Source organism: Bacillus rossius, chromosome 2 (assembly GCF_032445375.1).
Source record: "Bacillus rossius redtenbacheri isolate Brsri chromosome 2, Brsri_v3, whole genome shotgun sequence".
In the NCBI taxonomy this organism is placed as follows: domain Eukaryota; kingdom Metazoa; phylum Arthropoda; class Insecta; order Phasmatodea; family Bacillidae; genus Bacillus; species Bacillus rossius.
Window position 1 is genome coordinate 22119517 of NC_086331.1, and position 26093 is coordinate 22145609.

Genomic DNA, 26093 nt, shown 5'->3' on the forward strand with positions numbered 1-26093 from the left:
AAACAAACCATAGCAGCAAAGTAGCAGAGTATAAAAAAACTGAAAGGGAAACTGCTTGGAAAACTTAACCAGAATGGAGACTCAAAATTAATTACAAATAACATTGCAAACAGCTGTTAAGTTCTTTTTCACATATTATAAAATTTATATTAAAATAAACTAGAATATCATACATAAATAAGATCATAATGAGATCAAAATATTATACGCAGGAAATAAAAATTAATAACAAAAACTCTTGGCCATGGCACGGGCCACAAATTCACTGTGTTAGACTTGGAAAGATGGATTTTACCAGTTACCTCTTGAAGATGAGTCTAGTCATTATTGCACTTTCAGCACTCCACTTGGCTGTTACCAGTTTTCAACACTTCCTTTAGGTTTGTTGTGTGCTCCAGAAATTTTTTAAAGAGTGAATGAGACAAACTTAGGAGAGATTCCTGGGGTTGTTTACTTTGATGACCTGTTTGTTAATTTCTGCAGAGTGTGCAGATGGTTGCAGAGAGAGAGCCAGAAATTTCAATGTTAAGTTTAATGAAAAGAAAATTCAATTCAAGAAGGTATTTTGGAAATGTGTTTTTAAAATAGGGTGTCTAAGCTGACCCTGAGCAAGTTAAAGCAGTGCAAGCCTTTATAACATCCACGACTAACGAAGAACTGCAAAGTCATTGGATTTATAAGTTACTTAAGGAAATTTCTGCCAAATCTGGCCACCCTCACTGCACCACTTCAAGCCCGACCACCACCTCCAGACAATCGGAGACCAGTTCCCCCACTTCCTAGGCCTCCGGGCTCCTAGCGCAAGTTTTAACTACAAGCAGCCCAAATAAACGATTGAGTCATCCTTCTGCCGTCACTGAGGTAGTTTCTTTACGGTGCTTCTAACCCACGACCCTTTTCATGAAACAGTCTCGCAGTGACTAGCTTAAGGTATGTGATCCCAGGGAGTCTGGGAGGGATCCCTAGTTTAGTTATTTTCTAGATTGATATTCGCTTTAGTTCAAATGACTAGGTAATCGGGTAGTATGGCCTGTGCGTGGCTCCCGTGAGGGCTTCTCCAGAGGGAGTGATTTTCATCATTCCACCCCCAGAATGGTATGTGGGAAATTCTACTCCTTTCGCCTATAGCTGACTTTCTACTTAACTTTTGCCCTGATTTCACGATACCTGTTTCTTGTCACCTTTATTTCTATTCTTTACCATTGGACCTTTTTTTCCATTTGGTTTCAGTGGGGTTCAAGAGATGGTCCAAGAGTTCGGGTTTTTCTCCGGCTCAAGTCCATTGCTAAATCCAGCTAAATTTACATGCTTCCTTCTTGAATGGACATGAATTCCACGTGTCCCTTTGAGCCGCACCTTTTTTCCTCGCTTCTAGTCACCGCCAGTGAACAGTCAATGATATCAGATATTGTTACATCAGAAATAGTTACCTAAATTATACATAGTCCCACACTGGTTGGGCTAACAAATGTTTAACCATAAACAATCCTAGTTACATTATTTATGTTAGTTTTTGTTTTGTGAAAGCTTGATTATGACATATACAAGGAAAATGTTAAATTTGTATTCCTGGTCTAATTAATAATCTATTTGTAATCGATAAGTTTTGACGGCCGAGGCCCCAGTAACTTTGCTCTGTGTAATGTTGTAATTCTAAAAAAATATCAAAAGAAAATAATGAAAATATAATTAAACATAAAAAGGGTAAGCTTTAAGCAAACCTCTTCGTTTTTAATTTCTTAAAATACAATCCATTTTCTACTTCCTTTTGTGAGAAGTAGTTTCCTTTTTTTTAATGTTTCTCCTTTGTGTACCTCTGAGTATACTTTAGTGTCATTCGCCCATCAAAGCAGCTTCCGGGGCTTCTGTAACCAAATTAATATAAAGCTCTCTTTAACTACACAAGGGCAGTAACAGTTATCATAATAACACACCATTCAATTCTTGCTTCTATGAACAGTTTGCAAAAAGCTTGGGCTATTGAAATCATCACAGCAAGCCCTCATTATCTGAGGTCAAATGGTCAGGCACAAAGAGCTGTTCAAGTGGGCAAGAACATGCTTAAAAAGTGTTCTGAGCTAATAGTGGCGTTACCAATCATGTTTCTGGTGTACCGAAACACACCAGTGTCAGGTGTTGGGTTAACACCAGCCCTGCTGTTGATGAGCCGCAGAACGTGAATAAAATTACCTATGAAGCAGAATTTACTAGCCCCACAGGTCAATAAAAATGTGGTGAGAGCATTCACTGCTAAACAGGGAAAAAGCAAACAGTACCACGATCAACGGGCAAAAGAAAAATATAAATTTTTCCCATGAGATTGATGCACAAGGATGGGCAACGGCAACCAGCAAAGGAGTTGCAACCAGCCTCTACTCCTCGATTATATTGCCTGAGATATAAAAACGGTAGTCTGCTGTGAAATAATTCCATTCATTTGCGAACATCTCATCTGAACCCAAATGTTCATGCATGGGAGTCTTGTTTGGATCTTGACTTTAAGGGATTTCTGGAAGAAGCAGCTAGTGAGATTTGTGAGGGGTGAAAAGAAAAGGGCGCTCAAATTAAGAGTGTCACCACCTCTCCCACACACATTACTTCAGATGACTGTGGAAGATAATCAAAGACACTACAAAACTCTAGTGCAGTAAAATCCTAAGCACACGTCAGGTAGAGGTATTAAAGTGCAATCAGGATATTAGGATTACCAACAGCTAAATAATAATGGACAAAATAGTATTAATGAAGTAAATCACATAGTTAAAAATAGCAAGTACTTTTTTTTATTGAACACATATGAAAATAAATACATTTCATTCTCTTCTGTAGTTCACAAACTCAGCATTATCAATGGTCATAAAAATATTGGTAAATGACACAGTCCTTGATTGGCATTGCAGTGTGTACATAATGACCATATTTAAGTCTTCATGCCCACTATACTGTTCTAACACCTACACAATCCAACACACTTTTTTTCGTTGTATTGTTCAGAAATTATTCATTACAACACAATTATGTCTTTGTATTGGAATGGTAACATAAGCATTTTCCAAGTTCAAGCAAACTAAATAAATAGGCGTTCTTGTACATGTGGCATTTAAACCAGGTGCATGACTAACTTTTTAATAATTTTTATTCTTCAGCAAATATTCTTGTTCAGGCATTGAACATGGATTACCAATTTTCTGAAATTACAGTTGTTCAAAAAATTTATTGTTTTTTTCAGATACATCACTAATATATAATATTTTATATACGTATATAAAATTACAGACAACTCTTGATTATCCACTGGTGGATTATCTGTTTAGCTCTGCATTTAAACTTTGTTTTACACTTGAAGTGGTCCTATTTATTATTTTATAGTAGAGTTTTATTTCTGTGAAGTCTATCTACAAAAATTAATTTACCATCTCATTGAATTTTTTTGTTTTTCTCCCTAAATAAGGAGCCCTACACATGTACAGTTTTGACTAACAGGCTGAACTGAGACGGGCTCCCCACACACATATAATTCGGTTTGTCAATTCATAATCATTAGACCACATTGTGATGATGTTTTTCTTTGCATGTATGTAAACTGAATGAAAACCCAACCAGTGGAGTGGCCATCCCCAATAAACATCAGTTCTGCCTGACAGGTGGCACGGTCTGCTGGCCAAACTGTGGGAATTCCTACAGTCCAACAGTCCCAACAATCTGCCAGCCGGCATCCCCATACACGTCAGTTTCGCCTTTTCAGGCCCATCAGAACTTGGTCACTGAAAATTAACTTTGCACACACTTTTCTCTAAAACTAAAGCATTTTTTTGTGCTTACTCTTGCTTTTTACGAAAATTAGAAGTTGACAATCCCCTTCTGTGATAAAATTTTCTTCAGAAAACATGTGAAAAACCAAATAATTGTATATATTGACTATAACACTTATTACGTTGTTGCAAACAGTTCCTGAAAATCTAGGCACCATTCCTTGTTTGTACTTTCTTTTGGCCACACCAAGAGGTTGTATTTGCACCTACTGCCTACCTACTGAAATTGTCATATCTTAACAATTCATTTAACTTTCCCATAAGGAGCCACCTAATATGGACTTAAGTACAACTCAGCTAAATTTATTGCACTTGGTGCTTATGCTTTTTCTGGCAACAACAAGATGCTGAATAGCCCTTCTACAGTGTCAATTTGGTAGGAAGACATGTGACTAGTGACATAATTTAAAATTTAACAATAAAATCACTCATTTTCTTGCATTGAGCTACTGAAAATAAATGTTGCATTAGCCATTTTCTTTTAACCAGGCATAGCTCGTTCATGCTTTCTTTGGCAACAAGAGGTTTTATACTTTCTAAAGTACACATTTATTCAGAAAATGCTCATTATTAAAATTAACCGAAGTCATTAAAAAAATTGATTTAACATTTTCAAGTCCCCAAATTACCATTGTAAATATTTCAATAGTGCAATTTAAATGCTTTATCAGGTCCACGTAACTTTTGAATGGGCAAAAACATTTTAGATAATCTGCAAGTTTGAATTCTCTGTGGCAATGCTTCCCTTGATAAGAGCAGATAATCATGAGTGTACTGTAGTTAGTGTGCGACTATAATGTTACAGGTGAACTTAGTTCATTGATCTTATTAATTTCAAAAAATGTTTTATACGTTTCATGGCCTCGTGGGTTTACATTTTAATAGTAAATGTGAAAGATTTAAATGTCATGAACTTTTGGAGGAACAAGTTCAAGATAACAGAATGCCAACATGGTAACATTTCATAGCTGTACTTAGATTATATAGTTAATACTTTTACTTAAATTTTTTTTAAAAGTCTTCTTAATACGTACACTATGTGAGACAAGGTGGTTTGCCCTAGGTACAGATTCCTGGGCTAGACAGAAATGCAAGCCTCTGTAGACATTCACACATTGTTAACAAAGAATATGTACTTCTAATATTTAACAACTTTATAAAAACATATCTTTAAAACCATCAATGACTTAAAGTCATTGGTAAGTAACACAATAAACATAACACTATATACAATGTTCATCATTAATTACATAAATTTCAACATAAAAGTATATTTTAGACATATAAAGTAAAAAAAAAACAATAAAAAATTCACAGCAAGTCAGCACCAAATATTTCCTTGACTACATTAAAACACAGGAATTTTTGTTCTCTCCACGGTTGTCAAGTCATCGTCCAAGGTTAGCAAGACCTAAAAAAAGTCACATGTAAAAATAAATAAATAAAATATATTTCATGACAAAATTGTACATTTTACTAAGTGTTAAACAGAGAGGTAATGTGGCTAGTTTATTAAGAAGGGGTTAAAAAAACAATGTTTTCAAAGAAGTATAAATCCTATATACATTAATACCTGCTGCAATTATGGTAGGTGTTTGGATTTTAAATCTCGTAGACGAGTTCATTTGAGACTGTCACATATATTACAAGTCTGAGAAAAAGGGGAAGGAATAGGCCACTGCATATTGTAAGAAAAAAATCCTGGCATTGCCTGGAGTGATTTTAGAGAAACCATGGAAAACAGAAATCAGGACAGTTGCACTGGAAAATGAACCAGGGCCATACCAAAGGTTGAGTCCAATGTTTTACCATTGCACAATCTTGCTTGGTTGCTACAATGTTGTTTTACTATTACACTTCTATAATTTGTGACTGTTTTGCATAAAGATGCATTGTACGTTGAAATCACGAAGCAAGCTAAACCCTGAGAAGTTGACACATTACTGGGAAGACATACAATTATTGTTGGAGAAAGTCAAATTTATAGGATGAAAAATGTTATTATCTAAAGGAAAAGTGTACTGACAGGCATTATTCATCTCGTACTATAATAACCGTGGTTAAAGTGACACAATGTTGTTTATCTTATGCCATAGTTGACTTTATATAAATGTGGTTTCTACAACAGGTTTTTCCCTATAAAGTTGCAGTTTTAAGAACCATAACCTGATGTTACACAAGGGCATCCTCTACTACATTTGCTGCTTATTTAAGTTTAATAGTTTTTGATGTGATAACGTCTTATAAATCAATGAATGCCAGCTACACGCATGAAAAATTGTCACGTTCCGCCTGAGCCGAGCGTGCAAGAACCGGCCAACCACCGTGCGAGACAATCTTCTATAATATCAAACAGGTTAAGGCGGGCTTTTTAACTAATTGTTCATGATTATATTTAAACAAATTATTTAAATTAAATTTGCAAAAACTGTAAATAATATTTTAAAATTAAAAAGTATGCAATTTGTCATCGATGTTTTCTTATGACGTTATCACGTAAAATTATCGTCCGTAAACCGACTTTACAGACAAACCCCCCCCCCCCCCCCCCCCTGCAGTAACAAATGCAATATTACGGCTTTCTTAAATCTCTCTCCAGTGTCTTTTCTTCCGCAGGCACAGGAAATGCTTTTTTTTTTTTTTTTTTTTACAGAGATTGCAAAAAAAGAAACACAGAAATAGAATGAGGGTCTGGGCATTTCTCCTGAGGAGAAAATTTTGGAATCTAGTATTACAAATTAAGCAAATTTTTCACATTATTTATTGGCAACTACTAAACATATTACTCACTGCATTGCAAACAGCCAGATCATGGACAAGACAAGCCAAAGTCATATCATTCAGTAAATGGAATTCTTTTTGGGATGTGACCTTTCTGTTACTAAGTTATTTACAAAACTATGTATGGTATCTCTAAAGTTCAGTGTAAAAAAAAACAGTTTAAACACATTCAATTATAGATAATCTGGTGAAAAAGTAATCTGAATTTCATGATGAAGTAAATGTTGAGTTACATGGCTTTAATTGTACTTAAATTCATACATTCATAATCAGCATCTCGAAATAAATAAGTTTATAATATCAGAAACAATTAGTTTTATCTTGTGTAAACTCAAATATTTTAGTGGGAGGGAGGTGTCCTGTATATGCTGCCCTGAGTAAGACCTGCTACAACGTTGTCTTCTAAAATGTTTTTCAATAACGTTGAATGTTTTACATGTCAGCTTGTTACCGGTGTAACTGTGATGCCCGTAATGTTTTCCTTTCCCTCTCCGATGTGTCTTGGTAATAACGCCTAAAGGTAGGCTTCCCACAGCACTTGTGCACATCCCTGACAGTATGGACTACTCCGCATTTCATCATGTCATCATCACGTGGCCCGGAACCCCTTTCGGTACAATGTGTAGAACGATTGTTCCCAGCGGTGCTCAGCGAAGAAGTTCATTAGACCGCCGGGTATATATAGGCGATCCGAAGACGACTTGCTGTGGGGGTCAACTAGAAGTTGTCAACGAGGACATTGAGGCGAGTGACAATCCTGGAAATACAGTAGACTCCTGATTATCGGGGTGCAGGTTATCTGGCTTGAGGATTAACCGTGCCATATTTCACTTTAATAAACTATAAAAACAAAAATAATTTTTGACTTTTTATTTTTATCAAAGCACAACGGCAACTGTATTTGTGTAGTATTAAATACAATGAAATTAATTAGTAATGCAACAAATTAATAATGTGATGAATCAACAAACAGTATTTTGCTTTTCCTCAATAGCTATTTGCTTCCTTCATTGCTTAATTATTTCCGACGATGCCCAAGTGTTCAGCAAATGTTTATGTTCCACCATCCTGCATGTCAGCAGCTCTGGAGAGAAAAGCCAGAAGCTTTCATGTTTAGTTTACTTTGCACCACTATGATGCACTAGTGGCAAATCATGGTAGACCCGCATTTAGTAAACAACAGTCGGGAATCATGTTAACAGGTTAAATAATCTTTCTAATAATAGAAAATGTTAAGTTTATGCTTTTTAAATTCTTATTAGAACTGAAATATATCTCCTATATCAATAACATTATTATTTTGTAAATCAGATGTGTTGGTAGTGCCTACACAGGGAAAAATTTTTATGCACAAGTCTTTTTATGTAAACATTGCAGTACGTGAATTTTTAAATTTAATTTTAGGTTGTTTAATATCTAAATGTTATTCAACATTTCTTCAAATGTACTTCAAATGTATTTAGATACATGTTAGAACTGAAAAATAATTTTAACGGGAGTAGTGTCTTGATTCAAATGGTAGTCAGCAATCACACTTAACTGTTTGGAAAATGAATTATTTAATTAAAATACTCTCTTATGTAAAAAAAGTATGTGACTAGCGCTGTATTGATTAGCGCTCTGTTTTACTGGAACGAATTAGGGCATTACTTTGAGGGATGGGTGTTACAGTGTTTGTCTAGATAGGATAAAAAATTTCAATCTTTTTTTTTTTACTTCAACATTGGTTTAACCATGTTTTTCGGTAATCTGCTGGCCTCTTGCCAGTCCGGATAATCGGGAGTCTACTGTATCCCTTTTTCTGTGGAGGTCATACTCGTGCTCACAAGCTGTTTAAAATGATTAGGTGTTTAGGGTTTTTAGTGCCGTTACTTAAATTATTTTCTGTTGGTTTCCAGCTTTTGCAGTTGGAGAGCAAGTAAAGATGTCCAAGGAAGAAGCTCTGATGTTAACAAGAAAATATGTCTAAGGTCGGGAATCTTGTGTGTCAATTTCGTTGTTTGATTCTCATTATCAATAAATTGATCTTGCCAGCATCTTTTCATTCGATGATCAAAAACTATTCATTGTTGTTCCTCTTGGGGGGCAAAAAGCTTGGACTTCTACTAATTTATGGCTATGAAAAGCGCCTACATTCTGCACAGTTTGAACTCATGATCTTACTATTTAACTGCATAATTACTAATTAGACTAATTCAAAATGGACAAAATATTGCTTGCTTGCAGCATTCAACTTTTGTTGAATGGGTTGTTTTCGGGGGCTGCGATTCATGTCAGTGGTCAAACTAGTTTTTATTTGATACTGCCATCTGTAAAATCTGTACCTCAAAGTGGCATATTTTTTTTTTCTCTCCAACGAAACAATTATATGCCAGCAACCGCCGACTAATTTCTCTATACTTCCTGGGTAAAAATTGTATTTCCTTTTTCCCAGTGGAAGAGTTAAGACAAACTTGTACTTGCAAGACTACATCCTCAACTAATTTTTTAATTGCTTCCACTAAACAATTTATTTTAAGTTGAAAGAAGTGTGCATCATCAGAGGAGATGTAACATAACACTACTCCTCCTTCGTAGTACAACATGCGGCACTGTAGGCTACTGCCCTTCCCTAACTTTGCAGAGTATTCTTATGTTATAATATTTTCAGTAAGGTAGAATATCAGCTGATTATATAAGTTCATGGTCATGAGGACCTAGTGTTGTATTAGTACTTTATTGACATGAATACTTTTGTAATAATTTCTTACATTTAATTATTCTTATCTAGAAATGTATTTTAACTACGATTTGACTGGTTTCCACATTGTTTGCTAGGTTAGTATTTGTTTAAATGCATCCTTCAGTATTTATTCACTGTAAGTATTGTTTTTAAATCTATATTTTACGTTTGTTTTTAATTAGAATGTTTCATAATGTTCCTAGACCATTGTGTATTATATATTGGGAAGAGAGGAAGAAAGAAAGACAGATGCACGATGCGGTGGTGCCGAACTGATACACAATGTTTATCGCATCCTGTGTTAGACTCAGAGACATTCACCAGGACCATGGGAAAGCTCTCTGACTGGGGAATCACAGAATAGTAATTGTAAGAAAAGTATTTGTAGCCAATAGGAAGACTTTTTACTGGGAAAGTCCCCAGGTATGTAATTTTTCAAGGATTATGTATGCATTTTTTGCTGTGCTTTGTCTGGCTAGTTATCATTCGGAAGTGGCCACGTAAGGTTGTGTTTGTTGGTGGCTTACAAATAATTGTTATGTGAGTGAAGTGGACAATTTCATGCCTGTGGTCTGGGCCGCGCTGATAAACATTCTTTCGGACAGTGTTAACTTGAATTTTTCATCATGGGCAGCAGTGTAGGCCTAGTACAGCCATTTTGAAAAATTTGGTGGCCATGCCAGGATATCAAGTGCTTCTCGGCCATTGGTACCATGTGTTCAGAAGCAATAACGGGGTTTTATATTTGTCATTGAAGAAGATATGGATTCCGACCAATGAGATGCCAGAAGCTGTGTTAATTTTATGCAAAAGTATATAAAACATATGACAATTTTCATTTAAGTGTAATAAATCTATAAAATTTGGCTATAAACTCTTTTATTTGTAAAGAAAATCATTCTAAATTCATGAATAACATTCACACTTGAATATTCATGAACTGTCTGAACCTAAAAGTTACAGCAATTCATCATTTTTCCGAGTGTTAAATGTACGTGCAAGTCAGACCAAAGTTAGTCGGGATGTCTGGATTGTAACAAACTCGCACAAGCATAGCTAAAATGTGTGTTCAGAAATAGGAACCTTCCACGGAAAAAGCACAACACAAAGGCAAAAATTTTAAGTTCAAAGAATTCTATGAAGTTTCATTATAAACTCAAAGAATTTAAGCCTCTTACAATGTTATTCAAGCAAATGAATATATGCAAGAAATGAAGGAAAAATTCTACAAAAGCATTTTACAATATGTACTATTTTGGAAGCTAGATATGTAAAATCCTAATAAGTCCTGATGCCTTTTTTTAAACTTAAAAACCATAACAGACAGCTTACTAAGAAATTAAATTCTTCCAAGCAAAAGGATGCAACTAGAGCTGTGAAAAAATTCCACCAAGGTGTTTTATACTTGAATATAACAGCTATATTTAAAGCCATGAGATATAACAATTTATTGCTTATGGTACATTTTATGTCCAGTTACATTTACTTAGGTAATGTAAAGTACCATTTGATATTATGCAATGCAAATTATTAGTATTTTTTGGCACCCAAAAACCTAACCAACAGATTTTTTTTATGGAAATTTGATTTTTATGATGTTTTCTTTAAATTTGCCATTTTTTTAGCATGCTATAAAATGAATTCCCTTAATGCATTATCTTTGATGCAACATTAGCCCATAGACTTGCTTGTATACACCAATCCCTCACTTAGCACGACTAATTCGTTCCTAAAAATGTTCGTGTTAATCGAAATCGCGTATTCTGAAGCATTAGTCCCCATAAATATAAGGCTAAATTATTTAATGTGTTCCAAGATGTGTAGGGAAGTAATCTTTACATAATATAAATGCGTAGAATAATACTTGAAAATGCATATGTCATATCATTTATCTTTTTAAGCCTACCACAGAATACGTTAGATAAAGAAAACATGGCACAGTGTAACGGGAGATAAGTGGTAACATATTTACCGTCAGTCAGCAGGTTGGCTTGCCCGCCCAGGCGTGACCTTCAACACGCGCGCGCGTCTGTCTGCCTGCTGTTGCAAGCAGCTGGATCCTTTGTTATTACGTTTAAAACTTAACAAAATTAAAACACTTTTATGAAATTAAGAACCGGTTTTATATAACTTTAAAACACACAGCCATATGTAAACATTTAATTTGTTATGCACACCTCTTGTAAAAGCGGCTATGTAAACAAATCAGTTAACAGATAAACAGATTTAGATTTTCCCTAGAGCACAAACATAACATTAAAATACGGGTACACTCCCTATTTAACGCGGTTGTCGGGGGACATAACTTTTACCCGCGTTGTTGCATAACCGCGATGTTTCGATGTGACCAAGGTCAATAGGCATAAAACACCGCCTGTGTTCTAATAGGTCGGCAAGCACGCACAGTATAGACGGCCCGCCTTTGTGCGGACTTTGCATCCGCAGTTTCCACTAAACACGGGTGAAAAAATAAAAATAATAAATTTTAAAGATAAATATTAAATGTTGAATTGTTTTTATTTTTCCGCGTGCCGCGCACAGTTTGTCGCACGGCCTACGAGCGCGCCACACGCCGCCATACACATGTGCGGCACACAAGCTGCTGCTGCCAGTCTCGTGGTGTTAGCCACAGTATCTGCTTCGTCAGTGTCCGTAACAAAGTAAGTGCAGTGTGTGCGGTTACACACGATTCTGTGGTCAAAGTCTTCTAAAAAGAAAGGCCGTAGTGATACTTCAAACCGAATATGAATCGCAAAGTACCGAGTTTGATTGACAAAATAAAAATTCTAGATTTACTTACAGATAGCTTGTCTTTTGTAGAAGCAGGCCGCAGATACAGGAAAAAAACGATTCTAGCATTCGTACAATAAAAAATAAAGAATCGTCTATCGTGTCAAGTGGTTAAACTTTATTATCCATGCTTACAGTAAATTATAAATGGTCACATGTGGGAAACAAAAATTGCGCCAATTTAATTTTAGCGCAATCAGTGACGCCGTATTAAAAACCGTGTTAAACTTTGTCTTTACTTATTTCACCAAACGCTGTGTCGAGTTGCTGAGTGTGTGTGGCTCGGATCGGCAAGTGTTATATTCCCCAGCCTCTGTTTAAAGGTCCGGAGACCGCTACACATAAACATTTCCGGGACTTGTTTACTACCTCACGGCAAAAGTGGTACAGTATGGTTCACGTAAATATTGGACCACTGGGAATTCCTGGGCAAAGATTAAAAATACGCTAGCCGATTTACTTTACTATTTAATGTTAAAACATTATACCAAAGTAAAAAGATGAACTTGTATAATACAATGAATTGCCCAATAATATTACGTCTGTAGGTTTAAGTTGTAACAAAACATTTATATACAGATGTCCAGTAAAGTACCAATTAAGATTCTGGAGTGGAATTTTAAACACCGGACTACCTGATTTTGCCTTGTACGCAGCGACGCTGCTCAGTCAAGTGACTCATGCTCTGCCTGTGTGCTGCGTGAACACATTCCCTCCCCCACTCCCCCTGGTGTTTCTGCCCGCTCTAATCTCTACCTCTCTCCATATTCTCGGCTCGTCTCTCCCTACCCAGCGCTTGCCGACAACCAAGCCTATCCAACATCAATCCCCAGCCGAGTCACGCTGGACAATGTCGCTGGATGGTGGGCTTTATCAGGTCCCCTGTCCGATGCTTCATTTGTGAGATAAAGCGACGTTAAGAACTAGAGTTTCAGAAAATATCACTGGGCTGGATTGGACCATAATTTGAAAACCCTACAAGATAGAGGAATGATGTACGGAGATATCTTGTTTAGAATTTTACTGCGGACATTTTCTACGCCTAGGCTTTTTTCTGCCCGATGCTTAGTTTGTTAGTTACAACGCAAAATTATCCTAATCGGCTGTCAACCTTTTATTCCATTATTATTATTCATTTCTGACTGGGGGACATGGTTTGACCCGCGATATACCCGATTCTGCGATCAATCGGGGCGCGATATACCGGGAGTTTACTGTATGTACAATATGTACATATACAAAACATAAAAGTTAGTTAAATATTTTCTGGGGTGAAATTAACACTATCATCTTGCTTTTTTTTTTTAAAAAAAGTGTCCAATTTCATCTGCTTTGGTTTCTGTACGGTACAGCCTGGTCTGCAGCCGGGCATCAACGGTAGGGCCTGGTCTGCGGCCGGGCATCAACAGTACGGCCCGGTGTTTGTTTATCTGCGTGCGCATCTCTTTCCCCTCGCATTCCAAACCACTCTTCCCCCCTCGAATTCCATACCTGACGTCGCGTCGTTTCCGAGATTTTTTTTAGCCTGTGGCGATTTCGTGCTAACTGAAATTTACAGACGTGCTATTCGAGACTAGGGCAGTAAAATTTACATCGTGCTAACTGAATTCGCATTAATTGAAGACGTGCTATGCGAGGGATTGGTGTATTTGCATCTTTGCACACAATATAAATGCTGGCTAATAATTCTTACTTATTATGATTAGCAAATGCCACCACTGCTGACAAGCTCTGAGTATCGCCTAGTGGCTCACATCCTACAACCTTGGATGTCCTGTCCCATCCACCATGTTGCATTTATGAATTATTTTTATTCAAGATGTTAATGAAAATTACTTCAAAAATAAGGCTAAAGAGCTCAGTTATATACATTACCCAGGTGTGGGAACACAGAAAAGGATTTTCTAGTGAATCAAAACCAAGTTTTTGTAATACTCATAATGTCTCACATTTTACAACTAGTAGATAGTGTGAAATTTATATGTAGGGAGCACATGTGCAACAAAATATACCACCTATGCAATGTTTGCACAGTGAAACATCCATCAACATTGCTCTAACTTAAAACCAGAATCATGACATCATAATGCAAAAATGCTTTAGGTTTATAGGCTTATTCAAATTATCAGTAACAAACTTAAAATTTTTAAATAATGAGCTTGTAAGCAACAACAACTTGTTACACACAACACTTACAATTATCACGAGTTGATAAGCCTGGAAACTGGTCGGGCAGTGTTGAATTTTTTTTAAGACTTCTGCAACTGGGCATAGGCCTGGTGGCAACTCTCACTCCAGAGTTGAGCCACACTCCTCATCCAACACATTCCATTCCCCTATCATTCTCACTACCCTTCCGTTCTCCTACTCTCTGCTACCTGTAGGCTTTCCCTTCGCAACTTGTTTACCCAGCTCTCCCCACCTTCCCACCCTGCTCAGTACTAGATACATCCTAACCAGCCTCTTCATCTGCCTTCTGTCCTGTAGGCTCTCCCATCCCATTTCCTTCACCAGCCACTGCCACAGGTGCCAGGTTTACCACAGTCTTCTGTTATTGGCCTGAACCCACACACTACACGTTCCACAGAAGAAAAAAAAACTATCTCAAACCTGACCAGACCTCAATGACAAACAGTAACTTTATTTTTATTTTTTGAAAATGTGCAGATCTAAGAAGAATGAAAATGCATGAGATAAATGTGCTGTGGCCTCACTTACCATGAACGAAAAAAACATACTTGCAGCAGAGAGAAAGTGCCAAATGTCATGTTTATCATAAAAATCAAGAAGTTCACAAGGCTGGTTGTAAGCTCTCGACTCTGCTGGCGTCAACTGCAAAAAAAAAAAAAAAACACACTTCACATGTTAAGTAAACAGCACTTTTAATATTCACTGAAACAACAAAACCCATGCATGAAGAAATAAATTAGAAAAGCCCCCAGAGCCAAGACACACCTAAAACTTTCTCTGTCATGGGCCAAGGTGGTTAAGTGGTCAGATCACTTGCCTTCCACCAAGATGATCAAAATTTGATTCCCAGCAGGATTAGACCTGATTATTCGCAAGTGCGAGTCGGTGGGTTTGGACTGCTCCCATTTCCCTAACCCAATCATTCTGTCAAGTTTCCGTTCTCAACTCATCACCTTTCATAGTCTCTAATGATGTCAAGACGTTTAATATTAATTCATTCATTTTCACTATAGTTTGAGGCTGTGATATTGCCTACCAAATATTTTTGAAATATATTTTGAGTTAATACATTTTATTTACTGTTTTTGATGTTCGTTAGCTGAATTTCATATGTAAATGTGTGTCACTGAAGACAATTTTACTAGCATTATGTTATTCTTAATGATATATGGATACATTAGAAATGATTTTCTGATATTCTGATAAAAGCCCTTTAAAGTAATTTTACCCATTTCAGTATGTAGGCTAGGTTAAGAGGAAGCCAAATATATTTTTTATTGCATTTTTACTAAATAGTTTGTGTTAGTTTCATGTTGCATGGGAGTTGTTGCTAAGAGAAAGGCAGGTAATTCTCAGAAGAGGAAGAGACAAAATTCATAGTTACCCACCGAGCATGGGAATTCAAGGACAAATGTGTCATCAGAATGAGTAAGAGACAGAGAAGGGAAAGTTCCTGGTTATATATACGTAAACTTTTTCAAGTATGCAACTTGTGCCTTGATTGGCAGATTTTGTAAAGTACGTTTAAAGCTTGTATGTGATTGGTTGTGGGGGACACGTGACCACCTTCCTGGGTATAGGTAGTTAGATAGTCCAGTAGTCGTTTGTTTAACATGGTACCTAAAAGGTCATGTTGGGTGCCGATTCAACATTTAAATTAAAATGTAGGTGGAGAACAGTTTTGCAGCTGTGGTCCTGGCTGGCTATGCCAATACATACATTTTTTTGGACAGTTTAAACTTTAATTCGTTGACCATAGTCGTTTCTGCAAGTCCGCAAAGAGACATAGAAAAATGTTTTTGTCGTAGTTCCAAGGACGGAGTCCTTGGCTTGTACTGTGAGTTCGCGTGCAACATCAGGAAGTAATTTTGGCAATAAATAATTCTTTCATGTGACATTTTAGTACCATTGCAGTTTGAATTGTATTTTGAGGCAGTGAACTTAGTAACGTTTTATTGTGAATAATTTGAAACCGTGTTGTGGTTAAAAGATAGATGGCCACCATTGTGCTCTGTGAATTTTCTGTCATGGATAATAAAAACAGTTACGATAAGTTACTATTTCTGAGTGACTTTATTTCTATCATAAACCATTTAGAGCAAAATTTCATAGAAAAGGTACGCTACTTTCAAACCCAGCAAATTCCTTTCTTTAAGTGTCCTTATGTATGTGTAATCTAGACCATAGCTAGCCGGCTTGTGTCTAAGGCAGTTGTCAGCTATTACAAGGCAGCCAAACAAAAGCAATGTGGTTTGAGAATAATACTAATTGAAACATTTTATGGGCTCCGCCTACCCGGACACACATACAGTGTGCAGAGCTTCAGGAAAAACAATGCTATTTCAAAACTACTCAAGCTATCCGAGTGGGGTCTGTTTACGAAAAGCATTCAAAAGTTTGCTGATGGCCGAAAAGTACTTTTGACTTTGGATTAAGTTTTTAAACTGTATTTTTGGAAGAGTCAAAATGGCTGAAACAAGTGTTTTCAGAGTAATTTTTAGGTATAAAACAACCGTACAGATTCGTGACAGCACTTAAGGGCCTTGCATTATACCTTTATCTTCATTTCTCGGCTATATAATGTAAAGGTCACCGCTCAAGTTTCACAGTTATCCTGTGATGACGAGGAGACACCGCGCTAGAAGCACCAGGAGTGTAGCGCTTATCATCCCGCCTCACTAACACACGTACACCCCTGACGAGACGAGCCCCTTAAGACAAGCTAGATGATTTTGTGCATGTTCTGAAGAAAATGAACAATATAATAGTTTTTACATTTAAAGTAAAACCTTACTACAGTTTTTTTTATATTATTTACTCTGTAGTTACTTTTCTTTTTAAAATGGCACTTATTTTATTACTACTAGTTTAACCTGGAGAGTTTTGGTTGCACAAGTTTTTAACATCACGATTTTCCCCCAGTTTTAACTCTAGCCAAAGAATGAAGAATTAGATTCATTTATTTATTTTATTTATTTATTTTTGTTCCATGGATTCCACATGGAGTAAAGGCTCCGGGATGCAGAACATGTCAAGTCATACAATGTAAAATATATGTACATGCATTGCTATTTACATTTAAAATAATTTATACAAACATTACCTCCATGAAATACAATACATAGTACATGTTTAAAAAAAAATGAATGTACTGTGTATGTGATAATAATGGTAAAATTAAGTAACTTTTATCATTAAGCGAATTTAACACATTATATAATATATGTAACATTTACTATAATATAAGATGTCAAGTCAACTAAACAACGGTTCCATTTCTCTACTTTCTATAATATTAAAGAAGTCCTTCAGAGAGTAGATAGGATGTTCTATAAGAATTTTTTTTATAATTTTTTAATACTGGTTAATGGTTTATGTTTGTTATTTACTGCAATAGTAACTTGTAAAGTTTTATGCCCATGTAATTTAAACCATTATTGAATTGCCTAATGTTAATGTTCTGCTGTCCTCAATTTTCTAGCATTTCTGGTGTTATACTTGTGAATATCTATGATTTTTTTAAGTTTTTTTCCTTATGAATGACTAAAAGAGTTCGTAGAATGTATTCATTGATAACAGTCAGGAGTTTAAGTTTTAAAATCCTGGGTTACAATAAAATGATTTTTTCTTACTTGTTACTATTCAAATAGCTTTTTTTTGTAATTTTCGAAATTTTTTCAGCTCCCACGGCATTACCCCAAATTTATATTTAATATGTCATTACCGAGTGGAAGAGGGCATAGTAAACAGTTTTCAGTGTGTCTAAATTGACCCTTCTGCCAGGCATCGTAACACACAATAGGAGCTACTGAGCAGGCTTGCTATTGAGTTAATATGATCAGTATATTTAATTTGCTCATCTAAGTTTACATCCAGGAACACTATCTTTGAGGTTCTAGGCATAACACTGTCGTTGAAATTTAAATTAATACTTTCAGATAAGTTTATGTTGAACGGCAGCGTAGAATACAAAACTCAAACTTACCGCCCAAGAAATTGACTTATTAAAAAAGAAGTAAAGTGCAGCACTCCATGAAAGCAATGCCATGATAATGTAGATTAGAGGCTGGATAAGTATTTTCTCCTTATGGCACAACTAAAACAAAATAATCATTCCACATTCAAAACATGTTAATACCCGCAACGAGATCACAATACTATCACACGTAATAAAGTCACCACAAAAAACAACAATGATTGATATTAAAGTTATACTTACACCTTCAGAGAAGTATGTACAGCATTCAAGTGATACATATTAAAAAAAAAAAACATTGGACCACTACTCAGGCCAATTACAAGTAGCTTTGGCATTCTGTCTCAACAGTATAATGAATATAGGGTAGAGAGGATGTGCAAGTCACACAGTTACAAATTTGTGGTCCTTACATCGTGGCACATTGTTGAGGTTAAAATATCTCCTGGCACTTAGTCCCAGTTTCAGTGCATTGAATGTTTTATATATCATTACTATTACATAAAAACATGTAAAGTGTAAAATTAAAAAAATGTATTCTTAATAATTTCCAAAAAGCATATATGTACCCAATTGTAAACACATGTATGTCCCACTATTTACATCAGCTGATTGGAACAGTTCTATTGGCAAATTGTAAGCCAATGGTGGCTCCATGCTTATAAGATGAGAGCCAGCCAATAGCAGAGTTCCCAACCTTTTTTTAAATCCCGACACCCTAAGATGTCTTTGCTGACATTGATGGTACACTACATATATTTTTATGTCACTTTATTGCACTTCCTTATTTTTATATTTTTTGTCAAGATTTAAGTAATTTTTTGCAATAAAAAATGAATTCTTTCTAAAGTAGTAATAAATAATGGTTATGTTAAAAATTGATATGAAATACATTAAGTTTTAATAGATGGTAAAATATTTTTATTTACCAAATTTTTGCAGGACAGCATTTCGAAAATGCTAGTCTATATTACAATTGGTCTCATATCGCAATCCTTGTCACATGATGTCCCCAAGGTACAACTTTGCAGCCTCTGAACGTAATGACATCCCGGCTGACATGACGAGCTGTATAGGCCTGTGGCTAATTAATTAGGGATTCATTAGTTATCTTGGGTCTGGATGTTGCTACGTAATGCCAATGCTCGTGAACTAAACATTCAAAGATTCTGATAATTTGGTTTATTTATTCAGCATTTCCTAAGGGATGACCAAACAACAGAAATGGAGGAATTCAGCTGGACTTTAAATCTCACCCACACAAGGTCATTAGTGACAGTAAACAACTCAACAACACAACGCAGGGATACTGAGGAAGGAACCACTCCAGCATTGCCTGGAGTGATTTCGGGAAACCAAGGAAAACCAAAATCAGAATGGCTGAACCATGATTTTAACCAAAATCCCTTGGAATGTGAGTCCAGTGTCTCACCACTGCACCAGCTTGTTCTATATACAGGGCAGTTCTCACAGGAACTGTCCTAATAACCATTAAGTAAAAATGTATGCCTAGTGTTTTTTCACTAACAAAAAAATTCAATGTATAGTTATAAGGTTAAAAAAGTTACTGTCAGCTTTCCAAGGTAAACAGCAAATATTTTGAGTAATCTATCACAAGTTTCCATATCCCCAGTTTTATGTATGGAGATAAAAATCAAATAGCGATAAGAATACATACCTATTGATTTTGAGCTTATTCAAAAATTATATAAATAAAATACGCTCAACTTATCTTCTAAAATTTGATCAGACTCTATAAATATAAATACATAAATCTAAATTTGGAAAAATAGCAAATGAATGATGTGATGATATGTTGAAAATTGGTTTGTTAAAGAATAATAAGGGTGAATTTAATATTCTATGGTTAAAAATGCTGAAAAACTATATAGAGTAAACATAAGTAATAACCAGAAAAATCTGTACAACTACCAATTGAACTTTCTGTTTAGTGTTGTACATGTAATTAACAAACAACAAATTATAAGGATGAGTTGATACGGAAAACTTTATTGGATACAAATTAAGACCAAAGAATGAAAATAGGAAAAAAAAAACATATACAGTAGACTCCCGATTATCCATAGTAACGAATGGCAAGGGGTCCACAGATAACTAAAAAACATGGTTAAAGCAATGCAAAAAAAAAAACCATGGAATTTTTTTTATCCCACTATCTAGACAAACACTGTAACACTCGTCCCTCAAAGTAATGCCCTAATTCGTTCCAGTAAAACAGAGCGCTAATCAATACAGTGCTAGTCACATACTTTTTTCCATAAGAGAGTATTTTAATCAAAATAATTCCTTTTCCAAACAGGTAAGTGTGATTGCTGACTACCATTTGAATCAAGACACTACTCCAGTTAAAATTAATTTACAGTACTAATATGTATTGAAATACATTTGAAGTACATTTGAATAAATGTGGAATAACATTTAGAGATAAACAACCTAAAATTAAATTAAAAAATTCACGTACTGCATTGTTTACATAATAGGGCTTGGGCATAACTTTTTTTTCCTGTGTAGGCACTACCAACACATCTGATTTACAAAATAATAATGTTATTGATATAGGAGATATATTTCAGTTCTAATAAGAATTTTAAAAGCATAAACTTAACATTTTCTATAATTAGAAAGATTATTTAACCTGTTAACATAATTCCTGACTGTTGTTTACTAAATACCGGTCTGCCATGATTTGCCACTAGTGCATTATAGTGGTGCAAGGTAAACTAAACATGAAAGCTTCTGGCTTTTCTCTCCAGATCTGCTGACATGCAGGATGGTGAAACATAAACGTTTGCTGAACAATTGGGCATCGTCGGAAATAATTAAGCAATGAAGGAAGCAAATAGCTATTGTGGAAAAGTAAAATATTGTTTGTTGATACATCACATTATTAATTCATTGCATAACTAATTCATTACATTTTAAATAATACTACACAAATGCAGTTGCCATTGTGCATGCATGGAAATAAAAAGTCAAAAATTATTTTTGTTTTTAAGGTTTACGAAAGTGAAGTATGGCACGGTTAATCCGCAAACAGGATAACCCGTACCTGGATAATCGGAAGTCTACTGTAGTATACAATTGTTAAAACTATAAATTAGCATAGTTGAAAAAAGAAATTTCACTTTCCACTATGCCATCTCAAAATTGGTGCTTATGAAAGAAAATTGACATTTTTTTTACTCTTAAAAACCAAAATACAATCGCTACAGCCTAATTACTATGTATTCAAATAATATTCGAGTTATGAAATAATACTAAAACCATTTTACAGTTTATACTAAACATCTCAACTTCCTTGTAAAGCTTAACTCATTTGGTCAATGTGAGATCATGTTTTGCTAATTTTACATTAAAATACTTAAATATTTTTTCATATCTCCAGTCCCAGAGAATCACTCCAACCAGTATAAAAATACCACTGTTTCGTTTTTGTTTTACACAAACACTAAAATACGGGACATACCAAGCATTGGATGCACAATATGGCTTAGTTTTGGGGCTATGGTCCCATTTTTTTTTTTTGCTGATTTGGATGTTAATCTTTAAATGTATCTACATGTCTTGCTTGTCATTTTAACAAGAACATGCATACCTGACAAAATATTAATGTTTCATGACTAAACATAGGCATAGTCCACGCCCTGCCCTCAAGCTCGATGTGCCGTGTGTGTGTGTGGGCAAGTTGCATTTAAAGAGCATGCTGCAACCCCGCGGGTTAAGGTGGGGTCGCACACCCCATGTTCGTTTTTTATTTTCTTGTCATTACTACTAGTTAAGGACTGTTTCTATAACTTTAAGAATATACATAGTTTGCATTTGTTGTTCTGTCACAAATATTTTTCACAGATGTTTCCTAAGTGTTATATAATGGGTGTAAAAAGGTGCATACATGATAAGTGAAAGCAATTACAAACACTTGCTCGTTATTAAAAACTACCGTCTAGTGTTGCACCTTCCGGGGTACAGCACTGGGAAAGAATTGCACCACACTGCTTTCGAGCGAGCGTGCCATGTGTAGGAATTAGTCATGATCTCTGGGCTCAACATGAATAGGTCATTGAAAAGTCATCTAAGAATTGTAAATATTTTTTGTATATTTTCTGTTGTACTACCACACAATGCCTTTTACAGGGACCACGCGGATGCAGACGCTGATGAAAGAAACGTTGCTGCGTCTACTGACCTACATAATGATTTCAGAAAGTTTTTGATAAATCCTGTCCTAGATAAATTACCGAATTTACCGGACACACAAGTAGTAAACATATTTAATTTTGGGAAATGTTCATGATATAAGGAATCTGAATTTAATAAGTGATAATGTTTTGTTTGAGCTGTTAATGTTAAGAGTTCCAAGTTAATTGCAAGAGTAATTGGCATGACGTCAAAGAATGTTTATTACAGTTAAGTTGTAATGGACGCGCTAAGGAATACTTGCACAAGAAATTTCTTTGCCGTAAACAGTGCGCAGGTGAAACAGGCTTGGGTTTTGTGAGTGATATGCGATGTGGATGTGTTGAGTAACCCATATCCCGGCACAGAATTAATAGAAATTATCGTTGATAATTTGAGGCCTGAACTTAAACAGTATTGTATAGCCACCCACCTAAGTACCATGGCGGAATTGAAAGAAATAGTTGCTAAAACATAAAATCGTCTTCAAAATCGCGAAACTGGGTGTGACGAGATTCACGTAGAAAGGAAACCCGTTACTGAAAATTTAACAAAAAGTTATAGCGTCAGATGTTATATTTGTGGTCAAAGAAGCCACTTGGCCAAATCTTGTTTTTTACAAAGTACCCCAAAGAAGAGCTAGGGAGAGAGTCAAAGGTAAAATAAATAATATTCAGAATATTAAAGAAATGGGTGATAACATGAAAGTTAGAAAAAACTTTAGGTGTTATTTATGTTGCGGAAAGGGGAATAAGTGGAGAGAATGTCGTGAAAATAGAAAGAATAATATGCCGAAAAATAGGAAAAGGAAATACGAGTAATGTGAATAAATTACCGTACGTTAAGGTTAGCGCGTAGGCAGAAGAAATCCTGGCTTTAATAGATACAGGTTCCAGCAATACTTTGATGAAGGAAGAATGTTATGAGCGATTAGCTCAAGCCAGGCTGCAACAAAGGTTAAAAGAATTTTCAGTTGATATTAAATATTTTTGTCTGGCTAATGGAACTATAGTGGAATTACAAAATGTTATTCATACCTTTTTTAAAGAAGGCAAATTCTGTTGGGATTACTATTTTATGATTATCCCTGGTTTGAGTTATGATATTATTATTGGTGTCAATTTTCTTAAAGAAATAGGTGGTTGTGTGGACATTAAGCAAGGAAAACTCAGAACCAGGGTTAGAGATTAAAAAATGGAGCTAGTTTTACATGAGGATATTAATAGGTTCACTCATTTAGAGGAAGAGCAAATAAAAAAAATAGCAAATAGCAGACGAATATAATGACATAATTTGTGAAAAAATAGGAAAATTTAATGTGGAACCATACATAGTCCCTATACAAGATGATGTTCCTGTACAGTTTAAACCCTATTCGGTTCTAGGTCCTATGAGAGAGGCATTTTGCAAAATCTTGGACAAACTGTTCAATGAAAAAATTATTGCTCCTTCACAAAGTACGTATGCTAGTCTATGAGTTTTTTGGTAGGGAAGAATGGAAAACCTGGAAAATACCAGCTTGTCTGGATTACAGAGAGGTTTGGAAGTGTATTTCAATATACCCCTATCCCATCAGTCAGGCTGACCTAGTTTTTCAACATCTAGGACAAGAGAAATATTACGCAGTATTAGATTTAAACCAAGCTTTTTACCAATGTCAAATACACGAAAAGAGTAAACATGTGTTAGCTTTTGTTAAACCGTGAGGGTTATTCGAATGTAACCGTATTCCATTCAGGGTGAGTTTTGGTGTCCAACCCCTATGCTGAGCGTATTGGAACCATTTTTTGGAAAATTCGTCACTAATTATATGGCTGACATTATCATCTATAGTCAGACCCTGGAGAAACATGTAAATCATATTAGATGTGTATTACAGGCAGATTATTTGGGGTCCAAAGAATTTGAACTGTGCACTGATAACCAGGCTGTGGAAATCGAAAAAACAATTAGGTAAGCTTGGCCAATGATTGGAGAGACTTAGTAGGTTTAGGTTTCTTATAAAACATTTATCCGGAAAGGATAATAAATTGCAGTATAAGTCACGCAACAGGAAAAACACCGCCGCAAGTATTCTTTGGCAGGGACCTATTGCATTCATTGGATAATATATGGGATTTACAAATGGATGATGGTCTGGATGGAAATGAAGCACGGGCTCATCAGCATTGGGAAGAGGCTAGCGCTCACCTAAAGTATTATAGTAGAAGCAATATGACCAAAGACGACAAGAAGTTGACTATGATGTCAATGACTTAGTACTAGTTAAGACACATCATCTTAGCAAGGCAGTGGATAAGTTTAGTGCTAAACTGTATTTAAAATATAACGGTCCTTATAAAATCATAAAGTTTTTAACACCAAACACCTTACTTTTGGATGATGAGGAGAAAAATATTATTTTTAAGACCCATGTAGATATCTCACACAGAAAGGTTTGTTAGAACAAACTCTTAAGAATAGTGTTGTCCCAAATATTGATTTAATGAGTTGTATTAATGCTATATTCTATAACTTATACTTATTGATTGTCTTTGTATTTATAAAAGACAGGCAGATTGGCCTCCTGTTTTTTTGGTGTATTTAAGAGATGTGTCTTTTTGTTAAGGCCAGGGACGGGGGGGGGGGGGGGGGGGGAGAATTGTTACGTGTGTAACATACAGGTTTTTATGCACGAGACTCAGGTGTGCACCGAGTATTGCCCCCTGGAGGCAGGCTAGCCTCCTTGCTTGCTGCCGGGTGGCAAGCTACCCGCGGCACCTGGTGGTGGGCCACCCGCCAACTTCTACCGTCGCCGCGCAGGCCCGTCGCCACTTTCAGAAGTTGGCTGCCTGCGCCAGCCATGATGTCATCACCACGCAACCAAGTGGAGACTACTGTATAGGACATTCTGGAAAGAATTGTTCGTTACAAGGCTTGCTGGTATAAACAGGGGACCCCAGCAAGGAGGAGAAGAGTGTGTGCTGAAGCTGCTCTCACATCGCACCGACTGCCGCCCGATCGCTGCCACGCAACGTCATGCTGCCTGATAGAGAGGCGTTGAAGACTCAGCTGAGCTTAGACATTGTCATCTGGTAAGGCAACAATATTTATTTTGCAACAAGGACTTAACCCATCTCCGCCGAGGACGAGTGCGGAACCTGGAACGAGTGAAGAGGTAACGAGTATCTCAAATGTGGAGTTGTGCGAGATATGTCTACTATGGACAATATAATTTGGGAACTTGGTAGCAAGTAAGCCAAGGAAACCGAGACGGAGTTTATGAGCTAATTAAGAGCACTGAAGTTTGTTGCTGTAAGATTCTGTTGGAAATGAGTAACGTTTCATTTAAGTAAAATTCAACATTGAAACGTAAGGCAGTTATGTCAATAAGGTCGTCAGGCATAAGGTGTGGGCAGATGAAATGTTTAAGTATTCTTTTAACCACAGGATTTACACAGGACGAGTGACGAGCGAACTGAGTGTCTTTCCGAGGAGTTGTGTTCGCTGCTGTACGGAACACGAGCATCATATACGAGGTAATTCACTTGGATTAGTTGGAGACTGTGCAGCTACGAGTTCACTCTCCATTCCCAAAATGTTCGAGTGAGTCAGCAGCCGAGACGCAGCATGAGACTTTGGAGGC

At 36.0% G+C, this 26093-nt stretch overlaps 1 protein-coding gene across 1 annotated transcript in view; it reads right to left on the minus strand.

Annotated features, from left to right (window-relative positions):
• Positions 1-2760: 2760 nt before the first annotated feature.
• The window catches only part of LOC134529166 (SID1 transmembrane family member 1-like), a 93197-nt gene continuing 69864 nt past the window's right edge, over positions 2761-26093 (minus strand). Inside the window, exons 14-16 of the mRNA XM_063362987.1 lie at positions 18281-18391; positions 14824-14937; positions 2761-5223 (exon numbers count right to left, since the gene is read on the minus strand). Coding sequence (XP_063219057.1) covers positions 5161-5223; positions 14824-14937; positions 18281-18391 — 288 coding nt within the window. The 3' untranslated portion in view covers positions 2761-5160. The remainder of the gene's footprint in view (positions 5224-14823; positions 14938-18280; positions 18392-26093) is intronic.